A 26805-nucleotide genomic window follows, 5' to 3' on the forward strand; every position below is an offset into this window, starting at 1 on the left:
ATACTTAAATTATGTCATATAGCTGTTGTATGGAAAGAGGAAATTAAGAAAAATGTAAAGATAGAGGTGTGAAAAGTTGTCATTGATTACTTTAAAGAAATCAGGTTTAGAAATTTGTGAGACCTGTATGCAGTTGCTGATTTGGTAAATTCTTGTAGATTTCTATTACATAGTCTTTTCTGCTGGTATCCTGAGAGATCTAAATGAAACATTGATTCTTTCAGTAGAGAAAACTCCTTGTCCACTGCATGATGTATTATATGCATAGTAATGAGAGTTGTAGGTACATACAAGTTAAAGCTAAATCCAAAAGATATTGCAGCTTCTGAAGCTTGCTTCACAGCAAAAGGGAAGTTAAATTTTAAATGGATAAGATTATGGATGTGTGGATGAAATTATGTAAGGCTCAGTGGAAAAGGAAGAACTGAACCAATGTATAACCTACAGAAAAGTAGCTTTTTCTTGTACATCTCTCTGAAAATTCATTGTATTTTAGAACAAAGTTTATTTGGGAGCAGTATTCCTCCCAGAATTTTAGTAGATTTGGTAAATTTACTAAAAAGAATTTTAGTAAATTTAAAGCCTTTTAGTAGAAAACTTCAGTTTTTCTAATGTAAAAGCTGTGAAGTACTGTAGTTTGAAGCTATAATAGAACCAGGTAGAGAAAAGCTATTGCTTGGGCAAATAAATTAGAGGAAACCCCCTATTTATTCCTTGGAGGAACAAAGGAAACCTCTTTCTTACGGTCACATACATGTATCTCAGAAATACTTGAAGAAGAATCCCGAGAAGAGGTAAACTATACATAAGAAGTATGCCTGTGCATTTTATGTAACTTTAGTAGTAGTTTTGTCTGTAACGTGGCCTAGAAGGATATTGGCAAGATGAAACACACTTTTTGAGAAAGCAAAATGAAAACTTTCCCATATAAAGTTTTGTTTTCCTACTTATTTTTTTTTATCTCTTCTCTCATAAAGGGAACCGCCACTTCCTGCCTACTTCTCCTCTCAGGGATTATGGAGACTCACAGGGCAATAAACATCGAAGGTCTAGATCTGCAAGTGTTCGATTTGTCAATGACTCAGATAATTTGGACCAGGTACAAAGCACTGATGGCAGTTGCTTCCCAAATATGCAACACATGGTCACCAGGTTCTTTGCTTTTACATCAAATGAGGTTATTCTGATGATGCAGCTGAGAATGTTTCAGTTATGAAATGTGCTTTCAGTGTTAGCCGCCATTCTTCATTCATTTTCTTGTATCTGTCAGTCATGTCAGTTTCATGCAAATCATTACAGAGAAGAAGATGCAAATGGTAATGATATCAAAAGAAATGTATGAAAATAATCTGTACTTTTTAGACTACATATGAGAAATAAAAATAATTTCTGAATATGTGATTAACATTCACCTACATGCTGAAATCCATTGTGGCTGTAAAGGGGATTGTTCTGCTTTGGTAAATGGCAGAGGATCTTAGTGCTTTTGCTGTTTACTTCAAGGTTGCCTGGACTGATTTTTGAACCAGCTAGTTCTCCATCTTAATTCTAGGTCTGACCTGTGAGTGGGATAATTTGACCCCATACTTCAGGCAGATGATGCGAGGAGGAGAGGGTGTGTATGGTACTGGTAATTTTCATACCCCTCAACTTGTGTCTACTTGCAGACTCTTCAGAAAAAATAAATTAATTACTTTAATGGATAAGATTGTAGGCTTTCTGTATCCTACATATAGAGAGGAGTTTCCAGCAGCTAGACCTACTTGAGTGAATCTCTCTCTGTGGACTTAATTTGTCCAGGAGAAATGTATTATGACTATTGCCATAATACAGCAGCTGATTGTGAGATGTTCATGTTGACTTCATTAAATGTCTCAACTTCCAAATAATTTTAGACTTAACCACAGTACATTCAATTGACTTTTTGGGAAGTCTTGAGTGCTACAGAAATTCCTAGACTTCTATTTAATCCTGTTTCATTGTTCCTTTCAGGCTACTTCTCCCCTCATTCATTCATCCCCCAAGGTTAGTGTGGAACTTCATCCTTGGAAGGAAATAATGTTATGCAGAAATCTTTCCTCCTAAGCTTCTGAAAATATTCAAACTATTTTAGACTACTTCTAAATATTCTATAAATATCTTTAAAAAATTTATTCAAGGAAGTTCCTGCAATGCATACAAAATTTCTAGTTTCTAAGTGTCCCTCAGGGCTTGGTATTAGGGCCAATGTTGTTAATATCTTTATTGATGATTTGGATGAGGGCATTGAGTACACCCTCGGTAAATACGCAGATGACACCAAGTTGGGTGGGATTCTATTAAGTAACTATGTAAGCAAATAGCTCTTTTTTTTCCTGTTTTGATGATTACTACTGGTTTATTCCTTATTCTTGCTCTTCAGTGGGTGAGTATGGCTTTACTAGATCATTAACTACTTTTTGTAAGAAGAGTATAGTGCTTTGAGGAATGATGAAGCAGAACTAATCATTGATCATGACCATAGGCAAACACTGGGGCAGAGAGGAAGCAGTGGAGTGCTTAACTAAAGCTGTGGCTTTTTCTTCTTTCTGTAACCACAGTCCCTTTATTCACATTCTGACTGCTTCTAGCAAAGGTAATTTTCCAGCTGAGTGTGCTTTTAACACATTTGAGTTTCTCCTTCTTAGGCTGATAGATTCTGAAAATATGCTGTGCTTTTCAAAGTCTCTTGGGTCAGGTTGAAATTTCTGGTTAGTCACACAGGGGAGATGTTAGTGACTGTGTCTGAATATTGATGGCAGTCAGCTGGGCTGTGGAAGATCCAGGTTTTAAGTCTTGGGCATAGAAAAAGGGGCTATTATAAACCAGGATTTTTCATAATGATGGTCCTGGCTACCGAGCTGTTGACAGCAGTAGGTTGGATTAGGATGGATTAACTGTCACTTTTTATCCCATGAAGGGTAAAAATTTGCTTACTTAAAAGGTTTAACTATAAATTGGAGGCCTGCTGAATGGGAAAGATGGGAGGTTTTAGAGAGGAAAATAGATGTGGTTGGGGTTTTTTTGTTGGGGGTTTTTTTGTTGGAGGTTTTTTGTTTGCCTTCCCCTCCCCCCTGGCCCCAAGCTCCGGGAAATGCATTCTAGCAGAGTATGTAAAGTCTTGGGCAAAGTAAAATATCTTTCCTCAGTGCTCTGGTACATCCTGAATACATCATAGTGTTCTGCTTGGTCACTTCCATCTTTTTATAGCAATATGTATAGCTAGGCAGAACTTTGTTTCACTTACACTACCATTTGTTAGAAGGAAAATGTGTCTCTCCTGACTTCACCTGTTCTGATCTTTCAACTTGCTTTGCATTAGGTTAAAAAGATGGTGAAGTGTCAGATAGATAACCAAAATGACCAAGCTGAATGGTAGAAAAAAACCCCATAGTTGGGAAACTTGTTTTAGCAAATAATGTACTGAAAATTAAATGTCAATGAGCAAGTGTTGTGAAGGGTTGATTGAAATAGAGACATGCAAGCCTCAGCCACTCATTCAGGCTCATCTGCAATTCATGGAATTTTGTTGTGTTGATATATTGTAGATTATTTTGATCTGCTTTATTTTAAAAAGTGTGTAAATATATATTTTTGGAATATCACAGATAAAAGGGTTCCTAAGCCTTGGCTTCATTTCTGTACTTTGATTTACAGCTGCATTCTTTCCACCAGTCTCTTCGCGATCTCAGCAGTGAACAAGTTCGCCTAGGAGATGACATCAGTCGGGAGTTTTCAAGAAGGAATCGGTATGAAGAGAATATAACTCCATATGAAGAATAGTGTGGAAAATAATTGTTATGCTTTTAAATCCTTCTTAAACTCCTTTGTTCTTCTGTATTAAAAAAAAATGATTTTGTGAAGAGCAGGGGATTGCACAAGATTTGGATGAAAGCAATATTATGAACTGCTTGTTTCCCGTCATCTTGTGCAGTATTTATAAATGTAGATGAGACCCTTCAATTCTGATTTGTACAGTATATGTAGCTTTCCTCCCCTTCTTAATATATGGACAAAATGACAAGGACTTGGGAATTTTTATTACAGCTTTGCTCCTTGTTTGTTCTTGGTACTGAAGTCTCTTGAGGGCAAGCTCTTATGCAGGCCATAACGCTTTTCTGAAGTACGTACTGTCTCAACATATGGTGCTTTGTCTAATAGCAGTAACGGGAATTGGTCTGCTAATTCCTAGTAGGAACTGCTGTTCCAAAGCACTGTGTAGACATGTTCATAATTTTGTACTTGTTGACCTGATACCCAGCCTTTCAAGCTAGATGCTCTGTTATCTTCACTTGAGGAATGGTAATGCTTTTTATCATGAATTTTCTGCTTGAGGCTGGTCTCTATGCTAGGAATTTAGAGGCTGTAGGAGAAATTGAAGTAACTTAAAAATCTGGGAGGTTTTTTATTCTGCTTAAAATTATCACAACTGATGTTTAATTTTTGCACTGTAGAATATTTTCTTACCTATATTTTTCTATGAAGCACTGAAGCTGAATTAAGAAAAACTGTAGAAGAATTGTCTGAAAAGCTCACTGACTCCCAAAGACAAGAAACGGTGAGTGTGACTAACGTGAAAAGGTGATTTATTTTTAGTTTTATAAACAGGACATGAACTTCTATTTTGATGTCTGTCCTGGTAATCAATACCACATATTAGTACATATATCTGAGCATGATCTTATCTAGGCTACTATGGGTTATCATAATGCTACCCTTCCATAATGAAATCAGCAAGACAGGTGTTGTATTTCAGATACTTGTTTAAAGTAAAAGTGAGTGCTTTACAACTCTGTATGTAGTGAAATTTTCAGTTTCAAAATTCACGATCTTGGAGAAAGCTGCTTTTTCATTTTGAACATTGGTTCCTCCTTAGAGTGCATGTAGAAACTGTGGTCTGTTATTGTACATTTTTGAGATCCTTTAGTACCTGTCTGTGTTTAGGAATTCTTCTAATGAGATTATTTAATTCAGAATGATTTCTGATCGGTGAAAGTGAGCTGGGTAGGAGGCAATACTTTTGTCTTTTTTTTTCCCTCATGCAAAGTTGTGCAGGAGCTTTTGTCCTTAGTGCCTTTATCATTTTGCTTTGGAGTTGTTTGGTTTTGTTTTTTTTTTATCACCTCCAATACTGCCATCCTTGTATTGATATTCTACTATATGATTCTTGGCAATGAACTGTCAACTTGAAATCTTGATAACTTGACTGGATGAGGTCATTGCAGAAACATTATTTTCAGTTCAGTGTCTTTAAGTCTTCATTTCTGTAGGGACACGTATCTAAATTCTTACAGCTGTACTGTTTGGTATATTCAGTGCTGTTTGCAAATTGTCTGTGTATATATATACGTGAGGTGATAAAGGTCTAGTCACTGCAGTTGTTCGCAGTCGCTAGTTCAGAATTTATTTTTATTAGAGGTTATGATTCTTACAGCATTTTTGATGCTGAATCTGAATGCTTTAAGCCACACAACACAATCAATGCATGTTAATTTTGCCTTTAAAGGGAGCTGTTTCCACCCTAGAGGACATCTGAGGTGGTAACACAGGCATAGTTGGATGCTTGTTTCAAACCAAGCGCTCTCCATGGCCTTGTACTTGAGAATCTATGTCTGATTTTGATGTAAAGATTGCAGGTTCTATGACTCTATCAAAATCTCTTATCTAGATGTTTTGTGAGATTCCTTTTTTCCTTGAAGAGTTTGGATGTTTGCTAGAGGAATGTTCATACAGAGTTATAAACAATTGAAAGAATGTTTATTTGCTTTATGGTTACATAAGATAGCCATCTTTGATATTTTGTTGCAATCTCCTGGTATAGAAGCACATCCCAAATAGCACAAGAAGCTGATCTTTGTGCATAAAAAGCAACTGCACTGAAGCAGAGATTTGTTCAAATTATATATAATTAATTAGATGCTTAATTGAGATGCTACACTAACCTTCTAATGGCACTAAGCTTTAGGTATCTACCTAATTGAGATGGTGCCATTAGAAGGTTAATGTAGGCAGTGTATAAGGAAAAAGACAGCAATGTCAAGTGAAATGGGTCTCACATGAAGTTTGTGTTGGTTGTGATATCTTGGAGAGCCAGGATTATTGTCAGATAAGGAACTGTCCTTCAGAAAATCTGATATAGGGATTTTTGGCACTGCACAGGTGACTTGGGAAATGTATGTCACACATCATCATTTGCCCAACGGAAAAGTTTAACAGTGTTTGAAGTGACAGGTGTGAAAGAAGTTTGCTATTTTTGTAATTTTAATACTTCTGTTTCAAGTCTGCATTGATGATAAAATAGGTCAAAATAAGAAAGGTGACAAAAATCTGTTGAATTAGATTTCAGTCCTCAGGACTTGTGCACTAGAAATAACAGTGGAAAGCTGAAAAACAGGAGAGAAACTCAAGAAGTAGGATGCTGCTGTTTGTAGATTAAGCATCCAGCAGCGTCTTCCACAAGATTATATTTAGCGGTGTGACTGAAATGTCACCCCAGTTTTAAACAAGGCATTCTATTATTTGTGTTTAATTGGTGGTGGGAGAACTTTCATAGGTTTTGCTGCTACAGATTTTTGCTGAAAGCCTGCGGAGACACAGCTCTTAGTTTTGGGATTATCATTCAGGTTGTCCGTTTTGTTAAAAATGAATCCTTGAAATCACATTCTAATATGTTGTCAGTGCAATAATTCAGTGCTAGAATTTATGTTAAGTAGAACCTCTGTATTTTTTGTACTGTTCTTCAGTGAATTGCTTGTCTACACCAAAGCTTTTGGTAAGATCCAGAGGACACGATACATACTCTTATGGTAGAAATGCCCTGAGTCAGAGTCTTTTGGGACAAAGGAAGTGAGTTTTAGAGTTTCTTCTGCATGTGCTAATTAATGAATTGACACTTAACTGCTTCTAATTGTTTTGGTTTTTTTTTTTTCCTTTTTTTTTATCCCTATTGTTGTGTGTCACAGAGCCTGTGACAAACCGAGGAAGGTCAAAGAGGCTACAAAACCAGGGAACATATTTCTTGTGGGAAATAATGTCTGCACCAGTGTAGACTGGGTAAATGTTACGCTGGGGGAACTGTGTTTCTGGGTGGTGCATTAACTGCTTTGTGGAGCAAGTTAGCAGCAGTGTTCCAGAAAAAAACAACAACAAAAAACCCACAACATCCCCCCCCCCCCCCCCCCCCATAAACAGGAGTCCAGTGCATGGTTTTTAATCAGTGCGCCTTGTGACAATAACCAAAACAAACTTATATTTGGCATCACTACTGGAGCAAAAATGTTAAACCTCTTAGAATAAGGCTTGGTTTCTAAAAGAGAGTTGCATAAATATAAAGCAGCTTCTAAGAAAAATGTTGAGGAATGGAGGTTAGACAGTCAAAGTGATCTGAATACGCTACAGTTGTGACTTCAAATAAATGCATTAAAAGACGTGAAGGAGATCAAAAGATAACTGATATAACTAGTATTGTTCTTTATAAAGTAGGCTAAAGGTAGTGTTTATGAGGCTGCCTTTGTTTAATCCTCTTTTTCAGGATTAATGTGAATTTAATATTTCATAGGAAGCAGTTGTCTGCCAGAAAATACTTTTCCTTCTGAAGAAATGTTAATCAATGTGGTACCTATTCCTGTATCCTTTCTTTAATAGTCAACCATTCTGTATGCCAAACTCTATTTTATGAGAAAAAAAAAAAATTAAAAAATTGGTGGAAAAATCATTTCTTTAAGAATCAATTTGTTCACAGTCTAAGATTTGTTCTTTGTTTAGTATGTCTTTTGTTATTTCATACATATTTGGAATAGTTTGCGAGGTTGCAATTTTTTTTAATTTATGAAATGAGTGATTACGTGCAGAAAAAACTTCAGTATTTGGAGGAAATGAGAGTGGGCAAATAGTCAAACATGTTCTATGCAAATCCTCTTAAAAAGGAAAAGTTGACAACAAAGCGTAGGAAGTATAGCAATATATCTATTTGGCTGAATTAGAAGCTCTGCATTTACTTTAGACACAAAGAGAAAGAATGCAGAAAGTGGAAACTAAACTAGCTTAATAAAAACAGTAATGAAAAAATACAGTGAGGATGAGAGTGGAAAGGCCACTGTGGTACATAATAGGATGCCTCAACAAAGAAACATTAAAAGCGATGATGATTCGCTTGTAAATACATCACCTTTTCTCAGGGAGACCAAAACAATTGGCATGTTCCTTGCAGAGGAGGGCAAACTACTGACCCAATGTGCCAAGACAGTAGATTCCTGTTTAACACCTTTTTAACACTAATATTTGCCAACAAGTTAATCTACAAGTTTGTGACCAGCAATGGGGTGTTAAGACCTCAGCTTAAAATACTGGGGGGGAAGGCATGTAAAATATTTTGAAATAACCTGGTGCAAGTTAGCTAGGAAACTTAAATAATCATCTGAAGTGATGTTAAAACCACTAACAGCTGTTTTGGAATATTCATGAGCAACTATGGGGATGTGTTAGAAAAAATGTTCCTGGAATATTGAAAAATGGCAAATCTAATCTTGGAAAGGAAAAAATAGACTGATCACAATTCAAGTTCTGGAAAAAATAAACATCCAGGAGGATACAGCAGACAACATAGATTTATCAAGAAAAATTACATTTGTGTTATAGAAGGAATTTACATGGATGAAGTGGTGGTTTCCTATATCTTGATGTATATTTTTTTATTTTTTTTTTTAGACAGAATTCCATACACTGTTCTAGTAAGTTTTTCAGTGAAATATGATAAAACTAGCTCGAGAACTGTTAGTGAAGTGAATTTTAGTCTTCATCTGGTTTTCTCTGAAATTTTTGTTAATATTCTAGGTGATACAATATAGAAATGCTTCAGGTATGTTGGAAAACAGAACTGAAATCCTGTATCCAGTCCTGGATGTGGCTTGGAGGATAGAACAGGGGCTTTTGGTTGTTTGGTTTTTTTATTTTGTTTTTCCCTTAGGATTATGTCTGTAAGTCTGAAATCTCCATGCACCTGACAAATATAGTGAATGCATTTTTTTCAGTACCTTGTTAGAAATAAGATAAAGGTTGTATTCTGGAGGGAGGTGAAAGTTAGAGGAAAGGCAAATCACTTGATCTCTTGTAGCTAGTAAAAACTATTACTTTCTTACTCATTCTGCATCAATGATAACTTGCAATGAAATCTTAAATTTACAGGAACCTGAAGCTTGCCTAGTACTGCCTTATGTCATGTCATCTGCTGCATATGTGGTGAACTAGACCTGTGTCAGTGAGGAAGTTACTGTCCTCTCTCCTCTTGAATGTTGTCTTTGGGGGTGATGTTACTTTTGGATCTTCTTACAAGTCTAAATTACACATTTTCTTTATAGCTGTAGTGCTCTCCTTCTTAACTTCACTTGAAAGATGTGTGAGAGAGCTGAGAAAACCTCTGCCTTCAGAAAAATGTAGCCAAGATTTTTTTAAAATGTAAAAACATAACTTTGTTTCTTTTAGAGGTATATGGAGAAAAGAATGACAGATATTTCCCAGTTTTCAGCAAAGATGTAACAAGTTTAATGCCAAAGTGCTGTTTTCTGTTCCTGCTACATAGTATCATTGTTTCTGTTAGCTGGAGTATTTTCTAAATTATTAGAAGTAACATTAAGTAGTAGTTTTCAAAACAGATACAAATGTTGTGATGTGGTCCTTATTTTTTGTACATTAGTTTTTACTAAGTTATTATTCTGGATTATGGCTGCAGAACTTTCATAATTTACATGAAAGAGTGTGGTTTGTTGTTGTACATTTTTTGAGCTTCTCCTGAGGTTTTTAAGAGAAAATACAGAATCCCAAATTGCCAGTCGACTATTCATCTAGCTGCACAAATAAGAAATGTTTTCAAATTGATGTATTCTGTTGTAAAGAAAGACCATTCTTTAAACTCGATGTATTCATGAAGCCCAGACCATAAATGTAACCTTTCTGTTAATACACAACAGTGTTGCTCATGTTAAAATTTTCTATTTGTGCTTATGCCTAGTGCTAGTAGAAGCATGCTTAATGATGAAAGTACAGATCAGAACTTGTTCCTCTCTACATACATCAGGAACTAGTAGTTGAATAGTGTTTTAAATCTATATTACCGAATGGTATTTAGATAAAAAGAGGTATTTCTTTCTAGTAGTTGTTTAAAATAAGTAGTTTTAAAGTAGGGAGGAAATGATACATATTTTCCTTGCTAATCTTCAATTTTAACGATATAAATTTAACTTGCTGCCCACAAGAGGGTGCTGTCTGCTAGCAGCATGAAATGCAAAAATAAACTCGTGCTGGTATTGTAGTTCAAGGTTGAATTATTGTGTTTATAATCCAAATTGCTTTAACAAATAACTAGTGTTATTTGTATTCCTTTGTATTCACAGAATACTGGGAAAAAATCTTAAAGTGATGTAATTATTTTGCACTATGACAGCTCATTTTCTACTTTCCACTCACAAATTTCAGATTATGAGAGGCAAACACTGCTCTGTGCTACAGACTGGAGATGTGAAAGAAATTGTTCTCCAGGGGTTAATCAGGTCTGGAGAAGCAGAGAAGCTAATTTTTGTATTGCAGCTTCAGGTTAGACTGCACCGAGCTTGATATTGAGATATTTAGCACTTGAGAAGAATCACCTCTGTAGAGAAAAATATATGTATACCTAAAGGAGGGTATTGCTAGCAAGATAGCAGGTTAGTTCCCTGATTGAGTAATTTTGCTATAACTCTAGGTATTTTCTATACCATCTAAATTTTATTTAATAAAATAAAAATTGTGTTCTTTCTTCTTTCTGCCCTATACTCTATTTACGTTTTTTTGCCATTGTTATCTTAACATGTGGTAAAAGACACACTAATTTCCTAAGGGTGTTTCTGTTTCCTTTGAAGGTATTGGAACGGGTAGAGAGAAGACTTCAGGAGATAGAACAAGAAATGCGTTCTAAAAGACAGCTTGTAGAAAGGCGCCAGGACCAACTGGGACATATGTCTCTTCAATTACAAGAGGTATGCAAATGAAAACTTCCTGTGTATTCAGGGGTAAGTTAGGAACCTGCTGCATTTGTGAGCCTGTACCTGTCAAACTGGTAAAAGTGCTCATATCTTTGGCACTTAATTTTAACTGTATCCAGCCCCGCTTGTTTTAGCGACCAGATGATAACAAGTGCAGTCTATGTTCTTCATGATACTGTCTTGTCTATGTTTAGACCTTTCTTGTAACTGGCACAAACATTCTTTAAAAGAACCCACGCTGCATGCCTTTCCTCAAACTCCAGACTAACAAAAACAAGTCATTAGCTGGGTTGTCTCAATTAAAACATTTTGTTTTCTAAAATGTAAACTTTGCTTGCTGTGAGCAGTTTATTTTTAACTTATCTCGACAAGCAATCAAATGCACTGCAGTGGCCAGACAGCTTTTCATTGCTTTTCAAACAGTTTCATTCAACAGTATCTGATGAAGCATAAAATATTGTTTAGGAGGCAAAGACATATGTTTATATTATGAATTAAAGTTGGAGACAGCTAGTAGCTTTTTTCTGCTTGCTTTGGGAAATGTATGAAAAGTACATCTCTATTTCTGACGTTACTGCTAATTGGAAAATCTGCGCTTTAACACAGAGTGACTTTTTATTTTGCCTCCCTTCAGATATGATCTGCAATGTTATCTCTAATTATGCAATAGAGTTAAGAAGAAATGTGTAATTCCTTGTTTTTCACTTAATACAAGCAGTGGCATACATACTTTTTGGAAGGCAGTTGTTTTATACTGTGCAGTGATATTGAGGAACCTCAATTTAGACTGATGTCTTTATTTCATGTGACGCTAGAGACTACAGAGAGGTCATATTTAAGAAGATAAGATGCTCTTTTGATATTTATAAAAAGCAATGTTTATTGAAATGCTCATAATGCTTCTGCTAGTATTTCAGAAAGAGTTACTGTTTCATTTTTCTCTGTATTGTTATCTTAGTGAGTGAAAAGAACTAGAGTGCTTTATTACAGTTTTCATTACTCTTTAATATGCCTTCATCCATTTCTAGATTCTTTGTGCCTTCCATCTGGTAGAGAGCTGCTTAATGAAATGAGTTGGTGTCATGTTATAGTGTTATCTGCAAATTGGAACAATTTTTTTTTTTTTGTACCCTTTTAAATGGATAACAACTTTATCTGTAAAGATACGGTGACACCGCCATGGTTTCCTTTGAAACGTATTTGAATTCACTCAATTGAATTCGAGTTTTCCTTCGAAGACTTTCATATGATTGGCTATGTGATCATGAGCCGTCAGGACGGATACCCTATTTCCTAGAAGCTCATCTTTTAAATTTAATGCCTAATGAATATGGAATACTAAGTCCTGACCTTTCATTCCCCTAAGCTGTCCAGGTGTAGATGAAGATGTTTTAATCTTTTCTCCTGAAAATTGTATTTTGCTCTGTGCACATATTTGTAAATTATTTTTCCTGAGGAGCCCCTAGATTTCTATTTAAAATACTTTTTGACACTGCTGTTCAAGACATAGTCCTCATTCTCAGTTTACAGGAAATCTCAACACCTGTTAGTCTGCTTGATAAACTTTTACTTTCAGGAATTTGCCCAAGTCATGATTCAGAGCCAGTTCTGACAGGAACAGTCTTATTCCACACGCCGTACATTCATAGCTGATGCTATATGGAAGAGATGTATGTACTGAGGAATGTATTGAGAAGTAGTCTTTATAAGATGTAAATGTTCCTAGGGTATGATGTGTATGTCTGTAGCTTAAGTCATTGTATGTTAGAAAGAATGTTCTTGAGTTGCTTGTATGTACTTTGCATACCCTAGTGAGAATAAAGTAAATAAATGTTTTGCTTCAGTTGTTCTTTGGATGAAGCATGTTTCTACATAATTTTAAAGTGCTTTTTAGTTTGTTATTCTGTTTCTTGTCCTTTATAATTTCAATTTTGAGTTAAATGGACTCTTAGCTCTGTCAGCAACCTCAGTGTTGTGGTGATCATTGCATGGATGTAATGTTCTATTAACGATCCTTTCCTATCCTATGTTATTTCTCCAAGATGCGTCCCGAGTAACAGGACTGGATGGGAGGGTAGGGTTTGGACTGAGTTCTGAAATCTTGTCATTTAACATGACCTGAATGATTTACAAAGAAATGCTATTTAGATTTTGTGGCTATTTAATGAAACAACTTTTTCATTAGTTTGCCTGTTAATACATTTCAAACCAAACAAAGTTAAATTTGACTTTTGGTTTTAATCAGTAATTGGTTTAATTAAGAAATTTTTTTTTAAATGTTAATAGTTATTGTTTTTAAGGAAAGTGCAGTGCCTATGACTCACCACTACCTGTCAGTATTTTACTGTCTGATGAAAATAATTTTCCTAAATCTCAGTTATTAAATTATATGTTTTCAGGGTTTAACTGAACATGAGGATACGTATGTTTCAGTCTTTCTCTTGTCTGTCTTGTCTTTGTCTGTCTTTTTTGTGATGTGCAAACTTTATATGTGTACTGCACTATTATTAAAATCACAGAGTGATTATTAACCAGGATGATATCTAGTTGTATACTCACCATAAAGAAATCTTGTCATATAAATTTTTTCATCTTTAACATCTAAATTTACATTATTATTTTGATTTCATAGTCTGTATGTGCTGCGTGTGGTAGATAAGGTGGATAAGAATTATTTTCTCTCCATTTTTATGTGTCTTTTAACTTAGTGTTTGAACACACCAATACACACTGTTTAAACAGCAATTACTGCAAATTAGAAAATTGCAATTAGCAAACAGAATTTCATGCAAATCATACATCTTCTGTTTCTTCTATATTTCTGATTCAAATGTGTTTCTGATTAGAAATGAGAACAAATATTCTCATCTTTCTAGTGCTACTGACCCATACGTATGTGTTGCTTTAACAAAATACATGTGTTGTGTAACCTAAAACTGTTTTGAGATTCTTCAGTGCTTTATTTTAAACATAAAGACGCCATTACCTTGTACTGTTTATTTGTATTTATGCATCCATTTTCCAAAACAAGATCAAGTGTCATTCTTAAAAATGGGCTTTTGGATGTCCTGGATGGCTTTACTAATTCTTATGCTTGGCTTCCTGGATTTTGGTGAAATGACTATGTGTGTTCACGCTTTGCATGCTCTGGGTGAACAGAATCATCTTTATAGAACATTTTGAACCCATGGACTGTAATAAGGCAGTGACTATAGTTATGTCTTAAGCTAATAGCTTGGATAGGCTGGGAAACATTTTTTTTCCTTCATGCAACTGGATACTTGGATTCTCTCTGCTTCCCACTGCACATACTCTGAAGTGCAAGAGGCTGGTGTACTTTCAATGAGAGTGGGATAGGCTGACAATCAAATGAGTGTGTGAAAATTCTCTTTTTGCATGTCTTTTATCTCTGATCCTTCTAGACAAACATAAACTTGATCTGTGCTCTGAGCCATCTGGATGTTTTAATGCATCGTCGATACTTGTTCCTTGGCTCTGTGTTATGCCACCTGTGGCTAATGGTTTCTGTTTCGATTCTCGTTTGAATATGACGGTCTTGGAACATGAGCAAGTTTCATACATATCTGTCACTAAAATATTTAGGCAGTCTGTTTTTAAATGCCTGGCTGGTATAACTAGGTAGCATACTCAGACCTATGCTAGCTGCTAATCTAGCAAGTTAGGGGAAGAATTTTCACTAGGATGTGGTACATTTGTTGCCTTATTTTAAAGTATAGCATGAGGCTTGTCTGCTTGTGTATTTCTGCCAGTAAGAATATAATTCACTGATCTGTCTCACTTTAAAAGTGTAAATTTCAGTTCGTGGGCTGTGCATTACTTTTAAATAACCTGGTTTTATTTAAAAAAAACCCCAAACAAACAAAAAACTAAACAAACAAAAACCAAAAAACCAAACCAAAAGCCAAACGAGTTAGTAGGCTTAGTTTGCAGTAAAAGTTATGACTCGTCATTGGAAGATTTTCCTAATTTGGAAAGATTGAGACAGAGGCCTCCTAACATAGTTGTTAGAGGCCTCCACTTAGTTTTCCCCTTATATAAGAAAAAATACGTCTAGCACTGAATGAATAATTTTATCTATTTGAAGTTTCGGGGTTCAATGTACTATACATGGATGAGGTATGTTGAGCTGGGGTATACCAGGTATGTTAGTATTTTAATACTGCCATGTGCTAGTGAACTCTTTAAAAAGACCTCCAAGAATTGCTCTACTGGGTCAAATCAAAAGAGCATCTTGTCTGTCAGGGACAAGAGCCTGTTTCTGACCACCTAGGCAGACAGTGTAACTTCTAGCCCGTCCATCCCTGCTGTGACGACCTCTTTATGTGGAAGTTGTTTCCTCGTGGCTTCCTCCATGCCTGCCCCTCAAAGGCTTCGTCAGCCTCCTCGCTAACCTGGACATTAATGCTTTTGAGAGGAGGATCTTGGTGAGGGAATCCTAATGTTGGTAGGCTTGTTACTGTTCCTTGGTGCTTCAGCATTGCCGGGCAGAGCTCTCTTGGGAAGTCCCTGCCTGCTGTTTGGGACCCATCAGGGACGAGTGTGTATTTGAACCATTGTCCTCAGCATCCCCTTCCTAGTTTCCATTTTTGACATTTGGCTCCCCCAGCCCCTTCTTTGGAGACAACAAATGAAATCAAAGAATCAGTAGGATCTTTGCATAGTATTTTTTTCTTTTAACTCTTCATTTCCCAAGAGAAAGCATACATAGTGAAACCTTTAGTGGAGAAAAAAATGTGGCACAAACCAATAAGAAAGAATTATTTGGCAGGCTGAGAAAGTTGGGCTGTTCAGCTTGGAGCAGAGAAGGCTGCATGGAGGGAGACCTCATAGCAGCCTTCCAGTATCTGAAAGGGGCCTACAAGGGTGCTGGAGAGGGACTTTTCGTCAGGGACTGTAGTGGTAGGACAAGGGGTAATGGCTTCAAACTTAAACAGGGAAAGCTTGGGTTAGATATCAGGAAGAAGTTCTTTACTGTGAGGGTGGTGAGGCACTGGAACAGGTTGCCCAAGGAAGTTGTGAATTCTTCGTCTCTGGCAGTGTTCAAGGCCAGGTTGGACAGAGCCTTGGGCAGCATGGTTTAGTGCGAGGTGTCCCTGCCCATGGCAGGGGTGTTGGAACTAGATGATCTTAAGGTCCTTTCCAACCCAAATCATTCTATGATTCTATTATTCTATTATTCTATTTAAAAAGCAGTAGAAGGAGGAGGGAGAACATAGAATTAAAATTTACCTATGCAATTTCTGAATCGTCAGTAAAAGCTAATGTTTGTCTGGCTGACCAGATGTGTTAATTTCTTAATGACACTGATTATTTAAGTGATTGCCTACTTAGCACCTACTGTGAAAAGGTATGTTTCACAGTTGAAGTAGTGCACATGTGGTATATATAATTTATTGTAACATTACATTCTTTCTGAAGTATTTTAACTCATATATATATGATTTATTTTTTCTCAAAAATGCAATGGTTAAAAATATGGCCTATTTTTACAGTATACAGAAAATAAAACTGAACATCGTATCTGTAGTATCAGTGATAGGAAAGACTGCCTGTTTATTTGAAATTATTGCTATTTAATAGCCTAAATATCATTCAGTCATCCTGATGAGTTGAAATAGCATATTTATTTCTGTGGCTTCTTCTGGGGTTTAGGATGTACTGCTAATGCAGAGATATACTTTTTGCCTTCATTAGGGAAATTTCTGAAAATTTTCCTAGTATTTCTAATAAAAGCCCAGTTTTAACATTTTCCTTATGATGCTGACATGTAGCGAAATCTGCACATGAAAACATGCCTTTTTATTCCTATATTAACTATTAAGTTAGTGCCAAAAATACAGGTGGCATACAGTTGACTCTATATAACAGACCTTCTAATTTTACTAATAAAAATGAAGATCATTTGCAGTTAGTACTCATCATATATCTCTAGTAGAGTGTTCTGAACTGGTTGTTTTAGTTGTTTATAGAAACCCTCAAAACTCATGCAATAATGGCATTAGCTGAAGTGATGATCTTGTTCGATTTTTTGTTTGGTTGGTTTTGGTTGTTTTTATTTTTGTTCATGTAGCTTATTGGGATTTGTCCCTAGTCTTTTTGGGTGAAATAGGAGTGTGTCAGGTCTGTGTGCAGTGTTGAGTTTTGTATTTGATGGGAAAGACAGATTTGAATCTGTATTAAATACTTGGAGAAGTATCTTAAATATGTTACAGTCTTACAGTATCTGATTATGAATCAGTAAGATTAAAAGCATGATTCTTTATGTAGCATAATGTTTTCAGTGGCATCTTCCACAACCTCAGTTTTAGTGTAAACTGTTCAAGCAGGAAAGTAGTCCAAGCTATACTGAAAACCTTATGTTTCCTGAGGTGGTAGGATATAAGACTGAGATAAGTATATAAATCTGTTTATTTTCTCCACAGAGCTACTTTTAAAAGCAGAACTTCTAAATCTGAATGCCTGGCTTCACTGAGGCTGATTAATATCTTGCCCTCTGTTTTTGTACAGTGAAATCATGCCCCCGTATACAATGAAAAGAAAATGTTCAAAAACTGAATGAAACTGCACTAATTATAGGGGGAAAATTCAGGGATATTTGTTTGAGGAAATATTCTTTTAAAATGTAAAATAAAAATGCTGCTCAGGAAGAACAGACTGGGAAAAAGACATTTCTTTCTGGACATGCTATGTGTTTGTTGTTCTGCTGTAGTTTTAGCAAGTAATGGTGGAAGGAATAGATGTGCTTCATGGTATTGGATGAAAGTAAAAAATGAATGCTAAGGTCTCTGATTTGTAGGTAGTGTGAAAACCACTTGATCGTGTTGCGTAGTGGCAAAACAAAATTTATCAACATAGTTACTCAAATTCAGAGCAAATTCTATCAGTATGGTTAGTGACCTCTCTCAGCTGGTGTTTCTAAGTGGTATTTAAGATAAGCCAATGACATTGCTATGGTTCGAGATATCCAAGCTTGGGTTGTGTATGTTGCTAATTGTGTCATTAATGTCTGTGATGTCTAATGCATTCCTTTGCCAGTGATTGGCTGTGTTTTACAAATAGTGTTGGTTTGCAGAAAGGAAAGATTTTGAAATTGATATTCAAGGCAATTTAAGGCAATTAAATTGCCTTAAAAAAAATTTGCAGTTTTTTAAGGCAAGGCAATTTTTAATTTAAGGCAATTTTGGTTTTTAAGATGTTTTAGAAAATGTACATAACTGTTTTTAGATACTTTGGGAAAAAGTCCCCATGTTTTATTTTCTCTCTCCCCCCACCCCCCAAGTAGGGCACAACAATTTCAGTAACTTTTGATTAGGGAAGTTTCAGTTTATTCTGTCTTAATACTGCAATTCTAAGCATATGCCCAGATTTGGATGAAAATAATTTTTTCCTTTTTCTGGCTTCTAACACAACCTTATGGTAGTGTTTTCCTTACTACAGTGCATTGTATTTAATATTGTGCATATTTTATATTACAGAATATATTCTTTTCATCTGATATGTTTGCAGCTTATCTGTAGGGGATTTCTTGAGGCTCTTAAGCCTTCATTTCAAAGTGTTTAGGGTCAGCCTTCAGCGTCTGGAGCTCTATACATCGGAAGGATGTTAGTGCTAGTTTTGACTTTCTATTTGACCCTGTTCTGTGCATGGGTGTGTTTATGTATGTGTGGACATATATTTATTTTTTCATAATATACATTGGCTTCACATGGAATTATTGGACATAGACAGCATTTGTCTAGATCTCCTTTCTCAAATACATCAGCAGATTCTTTCATTTTAACAGACTTGCAAAGAAGACTTCTGTAACTTTTATAATGAAGTTCACAATATATTTTTCCCCTTTAAAGGCTTTAAGGAAGCAAGATGCTAAAGCAGATGAAACAGAAGAACTCATGAAAAATAAACTTGTGAAATATGAAAGTGAAAAGAACCAAGTAAGACTTTAGTTTTCTCCTTTCTTGTTTGGTTTTAGGTAAGTGTATAGTGTCATATGTTACAGTATACGCTTCCTTTTTCAGGGAAATCAGCAGGATGAAACTTTCTTTACTCTTTAAGATAACAAGGTTTTTGTGTTGGTTTTTTTTTTTTTTTTTTTTTGCATTAAATGCACTGTGAATATAGCAGTGCTGAATTTCTGTCTTTCTTTCAAAGCTCTTGAATTACAGTGTGTTACTTCTAACAACTTTTCCATCCTGCCAGGCAGGCAAGTTTATAACTTGGGGATTATACTTGATTTGTTTCTCTGATTCGTCTCTGGATTTATACATAGTCTGCTGTTGCTTATTTGCAGCAGCTCAAAGATACATCTTTTCTTTATCCCTACAACTAATGCATGCTAGTTATTCTGCATCATTGTTATCATTAATTATTCTTACTGAGCTATCTGAAGCCATATTGCTCTCTTCCTATTCATAGAAAACAAGATTTCTTATATTTCTGTTCTGGCAGGATACTAGGGCGATATTATGCTCTTCCTGTCTTTTTTGCTCTTAGAGTTTAGCCTTTTTGTCCATGCTTTCAAAGTCATACCCCTTTATGCTAACCGTCTATGTAATGTTTTATTTTATTCTCTCCATTCCATTAATGCTAGTCCTGTTTACTTTGCCTGTTTGCCAGCCTCTCAACATCCTTTTGAGATTGCTATCTCTGCAATAACAATTTCTGCTGTCAAAAACTATATTTATTTCCATCTGGATCTTTGTGATCTTTGAACTATTTATGGTAGAAGTAAGAAATTTTTTTGTAGCTTTTGTTTTCTGTTGATTTTTATTCATTTTTGTTTGTTTTTCTAAATGGTCATCAGTTTGACTATTTCTGATGTAAATATTTTAAAATTCTCTTAATATTATGTTTTTAGGAAAAATTCTAATCGTATGAAATTCTGGCACTTCAGTTTTTCATTCTTGTTTCCTGAATAATTCAAATACATCTTGCACAACACAGAAAAACCACAGAATTTACCAATTACCAGTTCTACCAATGCATATTATCTTTAACAATTTTATGAATGAACTGTGTTACAAAGGTGACTTCAAGTCTTAAGTCATTGGTAGTTCTGGTTTGAGTTTGAAAGTATGTTTCAAATCCAGCGACAATGTTTTTGAAGCTTTTTCTTGAAGTTTATCTTCCTTTCTTTTACTTTTAACTCAGTAAAAGTTTGCTTTCATTCTTTTTTGTTTTGGATTATATATACCACTGTAGCTTCATGTGACATAGAATATGGTACAAAAATTATAGACTGTGAGTTAAATTCACTTTATATAATTTAAATAAATACAGCAGGAATTTAGTACAAATGAAAGCTTACTTTAAGATTTTGGACAAATAAGGATGTTATGTAATGTATACCTTGGTTTAGATAGGTGCTTATATTGATTAATTCTTGCCAGAATTGAATAGTTAAAATACACTTTTGTACTATGATGTGTACATGGCTTTTCTTTCTTCGTCTTCTGTAATGAAAGCTTGAACAGAAATTGGAGCAGTCACAGAAAAAGCTGAATGAATCAGAAGGCAAAAGAGAAGCTCTTTTGCATCAGGTAACTGCTCTGATGTGGTGAAAATCCTGAAGTTTTCATATTAGACTGTGTCTGAATCTTTTGCTTAATCTTCCTATCTCATATACTGATAACATTGTTTTGGAAAGGCAAGAAAGAGATACGTAAAGACAGATTTAAAGGTCTAAAAAACCGTGGTCTGAGCTCTTGGTATGGTTTTCTGCTTTCCAAACGTTTGTGTGTATGCTTGTATATAATAATTATAGTAGGGGTAGTACTTGTGGTCCTTTTTAAGCACATAACCAATAACATTACAAATAATAATAATTATTTGTAGCTTCCCCTCATAGTATGCTTTACTATGTACAAACTTCTGTATAAGTAATTATTGTTATACAAAGTGCACGCTATACTTTATGAACTTGGATAAACCAGTGACCTAGAAGTATTTGCTGTATTGTATGCTAAAATGTGATAAAAATATATAAAGAACAAACACCTGAAAAACTATCTAAACTGTGCTCTAAATAATATCTGTTGATGTACATATGATTAAATCTAGAAGTTGTAGGAACCTGGATTATAGCTTCAAAAACCTCTCCTTTCTCCTAAACATTTCTAATCCTTCTTTCAGAGGAGCTGGGGGAAAAATTTGAAATAAATAGAGAAGAAGCAATTGGCATACTTACATGTTAATGTTAGTTGTTTGACTTGTGTATCTAGCAGAAGTTTGAGTTGGTTGTATTACTGTTTTGAACTCAAGTCACTGTGCATGGAATAGAGCTTTATCACATATGGGTAATATGAATTAGAATTATTTTCCTACAAGGCAATTTTAGCATGTCCTATTTTCTTTATTTTCCTGTGCACAATGTCATCTTTAAGTGCTAGACTGTATATGATAAAAAGAAAAAATGTAAAAAGCCCCTGTGTTTCTTAAGTATAAGTACATTGTATTTTTAATGAGCAGAATTTACATAAAGTATATTGCTTATTAAATTTGTATAGATATTTTCACTACCACTGTAAAAAGACAATTGCAACATATAAAATGGTAGCATTTTGTTTGGTCTAGAGAAATTAATGCTCTGCTGTGGTCAACATAATGAAATGTTTCTTTTAATTTTGAATAATACCTTTATGGCCTATAATTAGGAAGCAATAGGTCTTTTCGTTTACCATCTTCAGTACTCTTGAGATTTGTTTAAATACTGCTTGTGTATAGTCTTTTTTGGGTTTTTTTGGTAATGTTTAATAGAAATACACCATTTATGTTTTCATTCTGTTTTAATTAAGCATTTGACACTTGTGCATGCGTTTTAGATAGAGGATCTTCGTTCCCAACTTTTGAGAGCAGAAGAAGACCGTGTAGAGTTACAACATCAAATTTCGCACCACCAGAGCTACCAGGATGTACAAGATAATGACAGGAGAATCAGAACAGGTTCAGCTCTCATATTTTGTACCAGAGGCCTGCAAATTTGTTAGTTAGCCTGGACATTAATTTTGTCTTGGAGTGTCAGTCTAATTCTTCTACTGTTTTGACAAAACCAGCCATATAAGTCCCCAGCTTTAAGTTAATAAGTACTGACACCTGAAAATTAACAAATAAATAGCAACATGAGTTAAAATTTAGGATAAAATACCATGATTTGCATGGTTAAAACAAATGAAGATTATTAAAGGCAATTTCAGCAAAGTACATACTGTTTTCACAGAAGAAAAACATGAAATATTTGTAATAATTTTTCTAAAATTTTACGTTTCAGTCCATTTGCAGTTTAAATTCTTCAATCTTGAATATCATAGCAAATGTAATTTACGTAGGTGGTTAGTAAGACTTATGAGCTTCCGGTAGAATTTCTAAGGGGTAACTACATGTTCCAGAGAGGTTAAAAAATTTTCCAGTATGATGCAGTCAGGGCTACTGTTTGCAGTATGTTAGAATTTTAGAGATGGAACAATGATATTTAGAATACTTTAAACAATTCCAAGGTGCAATTAATTGCATATTAACTTACCATTTTAGCAAGGTCTTTGCTACATTGTTAGTTATCTATCTGAGTTTAAACTTTCCAAGGATTATCAAAAGGGCATTAGAGAAAGACTTTATCTTTCTCTTTATTAACATAAAAATGTATTAGTCAAGACAGTAGAGGAATAGTGACTCCAAGTCCAATGTCTCTGTGAATGTTTAATTGGTTTGGTTAATGACTTATTTTTATATTGTCCTACTTAAGGTATTGAATTATCTTTAAGATAGATTCTTTAAAATAGGTTATCAAAATAGAAATCTGACTCCCTGTTTTACAAATCCCATATAGAGCACTGGGAAATGGCTAGATTTTGTACATATTCATTTTTATAGTTTTTCTCCAGTCATTTTAATATATCTACAAAGATGCTGGAGAGGGACTCTTCATCAGGGACTGTAGTGATAGGACAAGGGGTAGTGGGTTTAACCTGAAAGAGGGGAAGTTCAGATTAGATATGAGGAGGAAGTTCTTTACTGTGAGGGTGGTGAGGCACTGGAACAGGTTGCCCAAAGAAGTGGTAAATGCTCCATCCCTGGCAGTGTTCAAGGCCAGGTTGGACAGAGCCTTGGGTGACATGGTCTAGTGTGAGGTGTCCCTGCCCATGGCAGGAGGGTTGGAACTGGATAAACTTAAGGTCCTTTCCAACCCAAACTGTTCTATGATTCGATGTTTCTATCTGCTTAAAAGTGGATTTATTTGAAACAATATACATCTCATGTTAATGAAAGCGTATTTTAATTTTTCCATTTGTATTATAAATCAAAACTGTTGTAAAAATATAAAGAAAACAAGAACAATGTAATGGAGCTATTTATTTATACACATATATCTATATGATTTATGCAGTTGTTTTTCTTCTCACTGTGTTATTTCTGTTTCTTCAAAGATGCATGGGAAGAATACAAATGGAGATTTTCTTTGCCTCCAGTAGTTGTTTATGTCTACAGACCTTTGAAATTCTGCTTGGGGAAATTTATAGCTTACTTTCATCAAGAACTCCTATTGTAGTATTCAGACATAAAATTCACAAGTAGTGTGATTTCCAAAGCAGGAGGTATTACTCTGGTGGGATAAAATCTTGGCCTTGAAGTTTGTGGCCAAGTTTCATTTACACCATTGTTTCGTTCATCTGATTCTATTTTATTGGGTTTTGTTGGGGTATTTTGTTTTGTTTTAATTAAAAAAAAGAAAAAGCGGGGGGGGAACCCGTATAAAATGACTGATAAACTGGAAATACTGTCTGAGTAAAATGTTATGATACAAGTATAGCCATTTTTCACAGATACTTTGTTCAAAATCAGTAGTTGTAGAATAGTCTCAAGTAGAGAAGAAAACTGCTGGAAGAGAAATGAGAAAAAAATAATTTACCACAAGTCAGTGTTTCTACTGGGTTTATTGTTCTGGTGTCACTGTTTTATAGTAGCCGAAAGGTATGAGAGAGAGAAGCAGGAACTGGAGAAACATATTTTGGATCTTAAAGCAAAGTTGAGTCATAATGCTGTAATGTCAGAGGTAGAAGAACTAAAGAGATGCATAGAGCGTAAGGACAAGGAGAAAGCACAGCTTGTAATGCACGTACAGGTGAGTTGTTTTTTCTGTTTGTTTTTGGTTTGGTTTTTTTTTTTCTTGGTGGGTTTTTTTTGTTAGGTTTTTTTTTTAATAATTTCTCATATGTTTAAGGTAGGTGATATGCCATATTAGGGAATAACCTTTAAAATTTAGAGTAACTGCCATGTTCTTCTTGGATTATTCTATAAATAACTTTGAAAATTGGTTGGCATTTGTAGAGGTTTTTCTCTTCAATCTTGTAAATAAATCAAAAAAGGTATTTGCTGTTGCCCATGAATTCATGGTTTGGATTGCTTCTCTTTCCCATGTGCAAAGAAAACGTGATTTGATTTTATCAGCAGTTACCGTTAATAGTGGTTTCTGGAATTACTTTTATAAGTTAGTATTTACTTCCTCATTCCCTCTTCATCATGCTTTGGAACTAAGGTTTAACTTGCTGGGATACTTAATTTAAACGAACTGGGATACCTTGTTCTACGAGCTAGTACAGCAGAGTGACAAAAATAGGTCGTAACTCCTCTTTTTTAGCAATTAGAGGCAACATAATAATGATTACATTAATAAGTATTAGTATTCTTATTTATGGTAAACAAATACTTATTTAAAGTGATTCTCTGTGAAAAGAGTAACAGCAGTCTCTGACACTGGAATTTTAGTTACAAGACTTATCTTGAACACAAAATGAAACATAGGGAGGTAGTAACCTTCTTATTTAATACAGTAGACTTCTGTGCTTTTTGTTTAGATTTGTCATTGGTAGTAAGATCCCTGAAAAGTAACCATTTTCTACTGTCTTTCAATACTGTAAGGAGAAATCAGGATATTTTCAAAACCCTATGTGGGATTTCAGTAGTCAAATATTTAACATTTGTTATACTTGTATTGGGGCATTCAGCAAGCCAGGGGGGTCTGTATTTTGTGTTTATTTTTCTAATGAAGGTACTTTGATTTGGAATGGTATTGTATCACTTGGGACATTCAAAAGTAGGATTTTATTTTATTTTTTTTTCTTCTCATAGATTTACAGGAACATACTGTGCAGTCTATATCTACTCTTTTCCCTTGTCAACTTCTGTGCCGATTTAAATTGAACTAATACATCAAATTATGTTTGGAAAAAACTGAAGTCTCAAAATAAGTTCCTACATGCTTTATGAAATTGGTTCATTGAACAAGTTTAAAAAGACCTACAGTGCTTCTATAGAGGATAAGGCAAGCAGAACTAATTTCCTGATGCCCATCAGCATTTGTTCTAGCTGGCCAATGCAACTCCAGACTAATCTGAAACATCATAGTTTTTTAGTTTTGTGGGACCTGAGAAATTCCAATTACTTTGGTGACAAGAGATAATTGGATAAAACCTTTTCTTAAAACTTCTGCTTGTAGAACATACTTTCTTGAGGGTCAGAATGACGTTCTGATACTTATTTCCTGCTCTGTGAAATACTGATGGACGACTGCTCAGTTGGGGTTATTGCCGTTGCTTCGAGTTTGAGATCTTTGACTTCCTTGATTATCTCAACAGAAAATACTTTGTACTTCTTATCTGCTTCCCACTGCCATTCTCCTACAGAGGAAGTAACAGGAAAATAGCTAGTGTGTTTTTGTTTTTTGATGAGACATCAAGGAATGCAAGGATGTGAATTTCTAAACTTACGTACTAACAAAGCATTTTGTCAAGCCTGTTCTAACAGCTGCTCCTATCAGATAGTCTGATTCCCAGTTGGAAGTGACCAGTCACGTTTGACTTAAGTGTAATTTATCTTTAGTTAGTGGGAAGTAACTTCACTTGCCTCTGGTGTACATGTGATATTAGAAATTTCCTTTGATTTATTTAAGTGTCATTGTTCAACATTTTGAGTTGTGTGGTATATTTAGTCCATGACAGTTGCCATAAACTCACGATATGATGTAAAATGGAAAGGATGAAAAAGACGATAATCACATTCTTAAACTCATGTTTAGAAGCAAGTTCAATCTTAAATTATATTTTAAATTTAATAGAGAAAATTTTTATTTCAGTTGCTGTAGCACCTGAGGATGTTTCTGTAAGATCTTGCAAATGTATCCAACCAGCTTAAATATATTTTTCTGCATGGAACTATATAGATACGAGGCTGTTAGGCTGACTATTATGACCTGACTATTAGGCTAAGAAATAAATAAAGTACATAAATTGTAAGATGCAATACCCTAGTGCCTCCATAAGCATTTTTAGACTCTTATACTCATGAAATTGTTTGATTTACTAATTACTTCTCATTCTAATTAGGTCAAAGTGGTCTTACGATGTTGTCCACTAGAGTGTAACAGCAGACAGTCAGTTTATTAAAATACTTCAAATTTTCTCATGGAGAGTTATTGATTTGCTTATTTAAGATTAGAATTCTTCAGTAATATAAGTCTTTCAGTCTTATGAAGATTGATTAAGATCTTATCCTCATTAAAATTAATTTTATGGCTTTTCATCCTCTAATGATGAAAATGTTAGCCAATTTATTCATTATGTGATTCAAGATATCTGAAAATTAATAATTAACACTTTTCTGAATGTAAAGATGTATTCTTACAAAATAGGGGAAATCAATACCTTTGCAGACCAGCCTAGTTGAAGACTAGATGTTTATTACAGAGAGGATTGGGCTAGAT

At 34.8% G+C, this 26805-nt stretch overlaps 1 protein-coding gene across 5 annotated transcripts in view; it reads left to right on the forward strand.

The window, feature by feature from the left end:
• The window catches only part of CEP128 (centrosomal protein 128), a 117581-nt gene that overhangs the window by 13245 nt on the left and 77531 nt on the right, over window positions 1-26805 (forward strand). Inside the window, exons 5-13 of one of the 5 annotated variants that reach the window (XM_032919869.1) lie at window positions 978-1099; window positions 1993-2025; window positions 3676-3767; window positions 4504-4576; window positions 10911-11027; window positions 18902-18988; window positions 20519-20593; window positions 21875-21995; window positions 24008-24168. In XM_032919869.1, coding sequence (XP_032775760.1) covers window positions 978-1099; window positions 1993-2025; window positions 3676-3767; window positions 4504-4576; window positions 10911-11027; window positions 18902-18988; window positions 20519-20593; window positions 21875-21995; window positions 24008-24168 — 881 coding nt within the window. The remainder of the gene's footprint in view (window positions 1-977; window positions 1100-1992; window positions 2026-3675; window positions 3768-4503; window positions 4577-10910; window positions 11028-18901; window positions 18989-20518; window positions 20594-21874; window positions 21996-24007; window positions 24169-26805) is intronic. The other 4 variants (XM_032919870.1, XM_030482350.1, XM_032919871.1 and 1 more) reach the window with 4 other exon arrangements.

This window comes from Strigops habroptila, chromosome 4 (assembly GCF_004027225.2).
Source record: "Strigops habroptila isolate Jane chromosome 4, bStrHab1.2.pri, whole genome shotgun sequence".
Classification (NCBI taxonomy): domain Eukaryota; kingdom Metazoa; phylum Chordata; class Aves; order Psittaciformes; family Psittacidae; genus Strigops; species Strigops habroptila.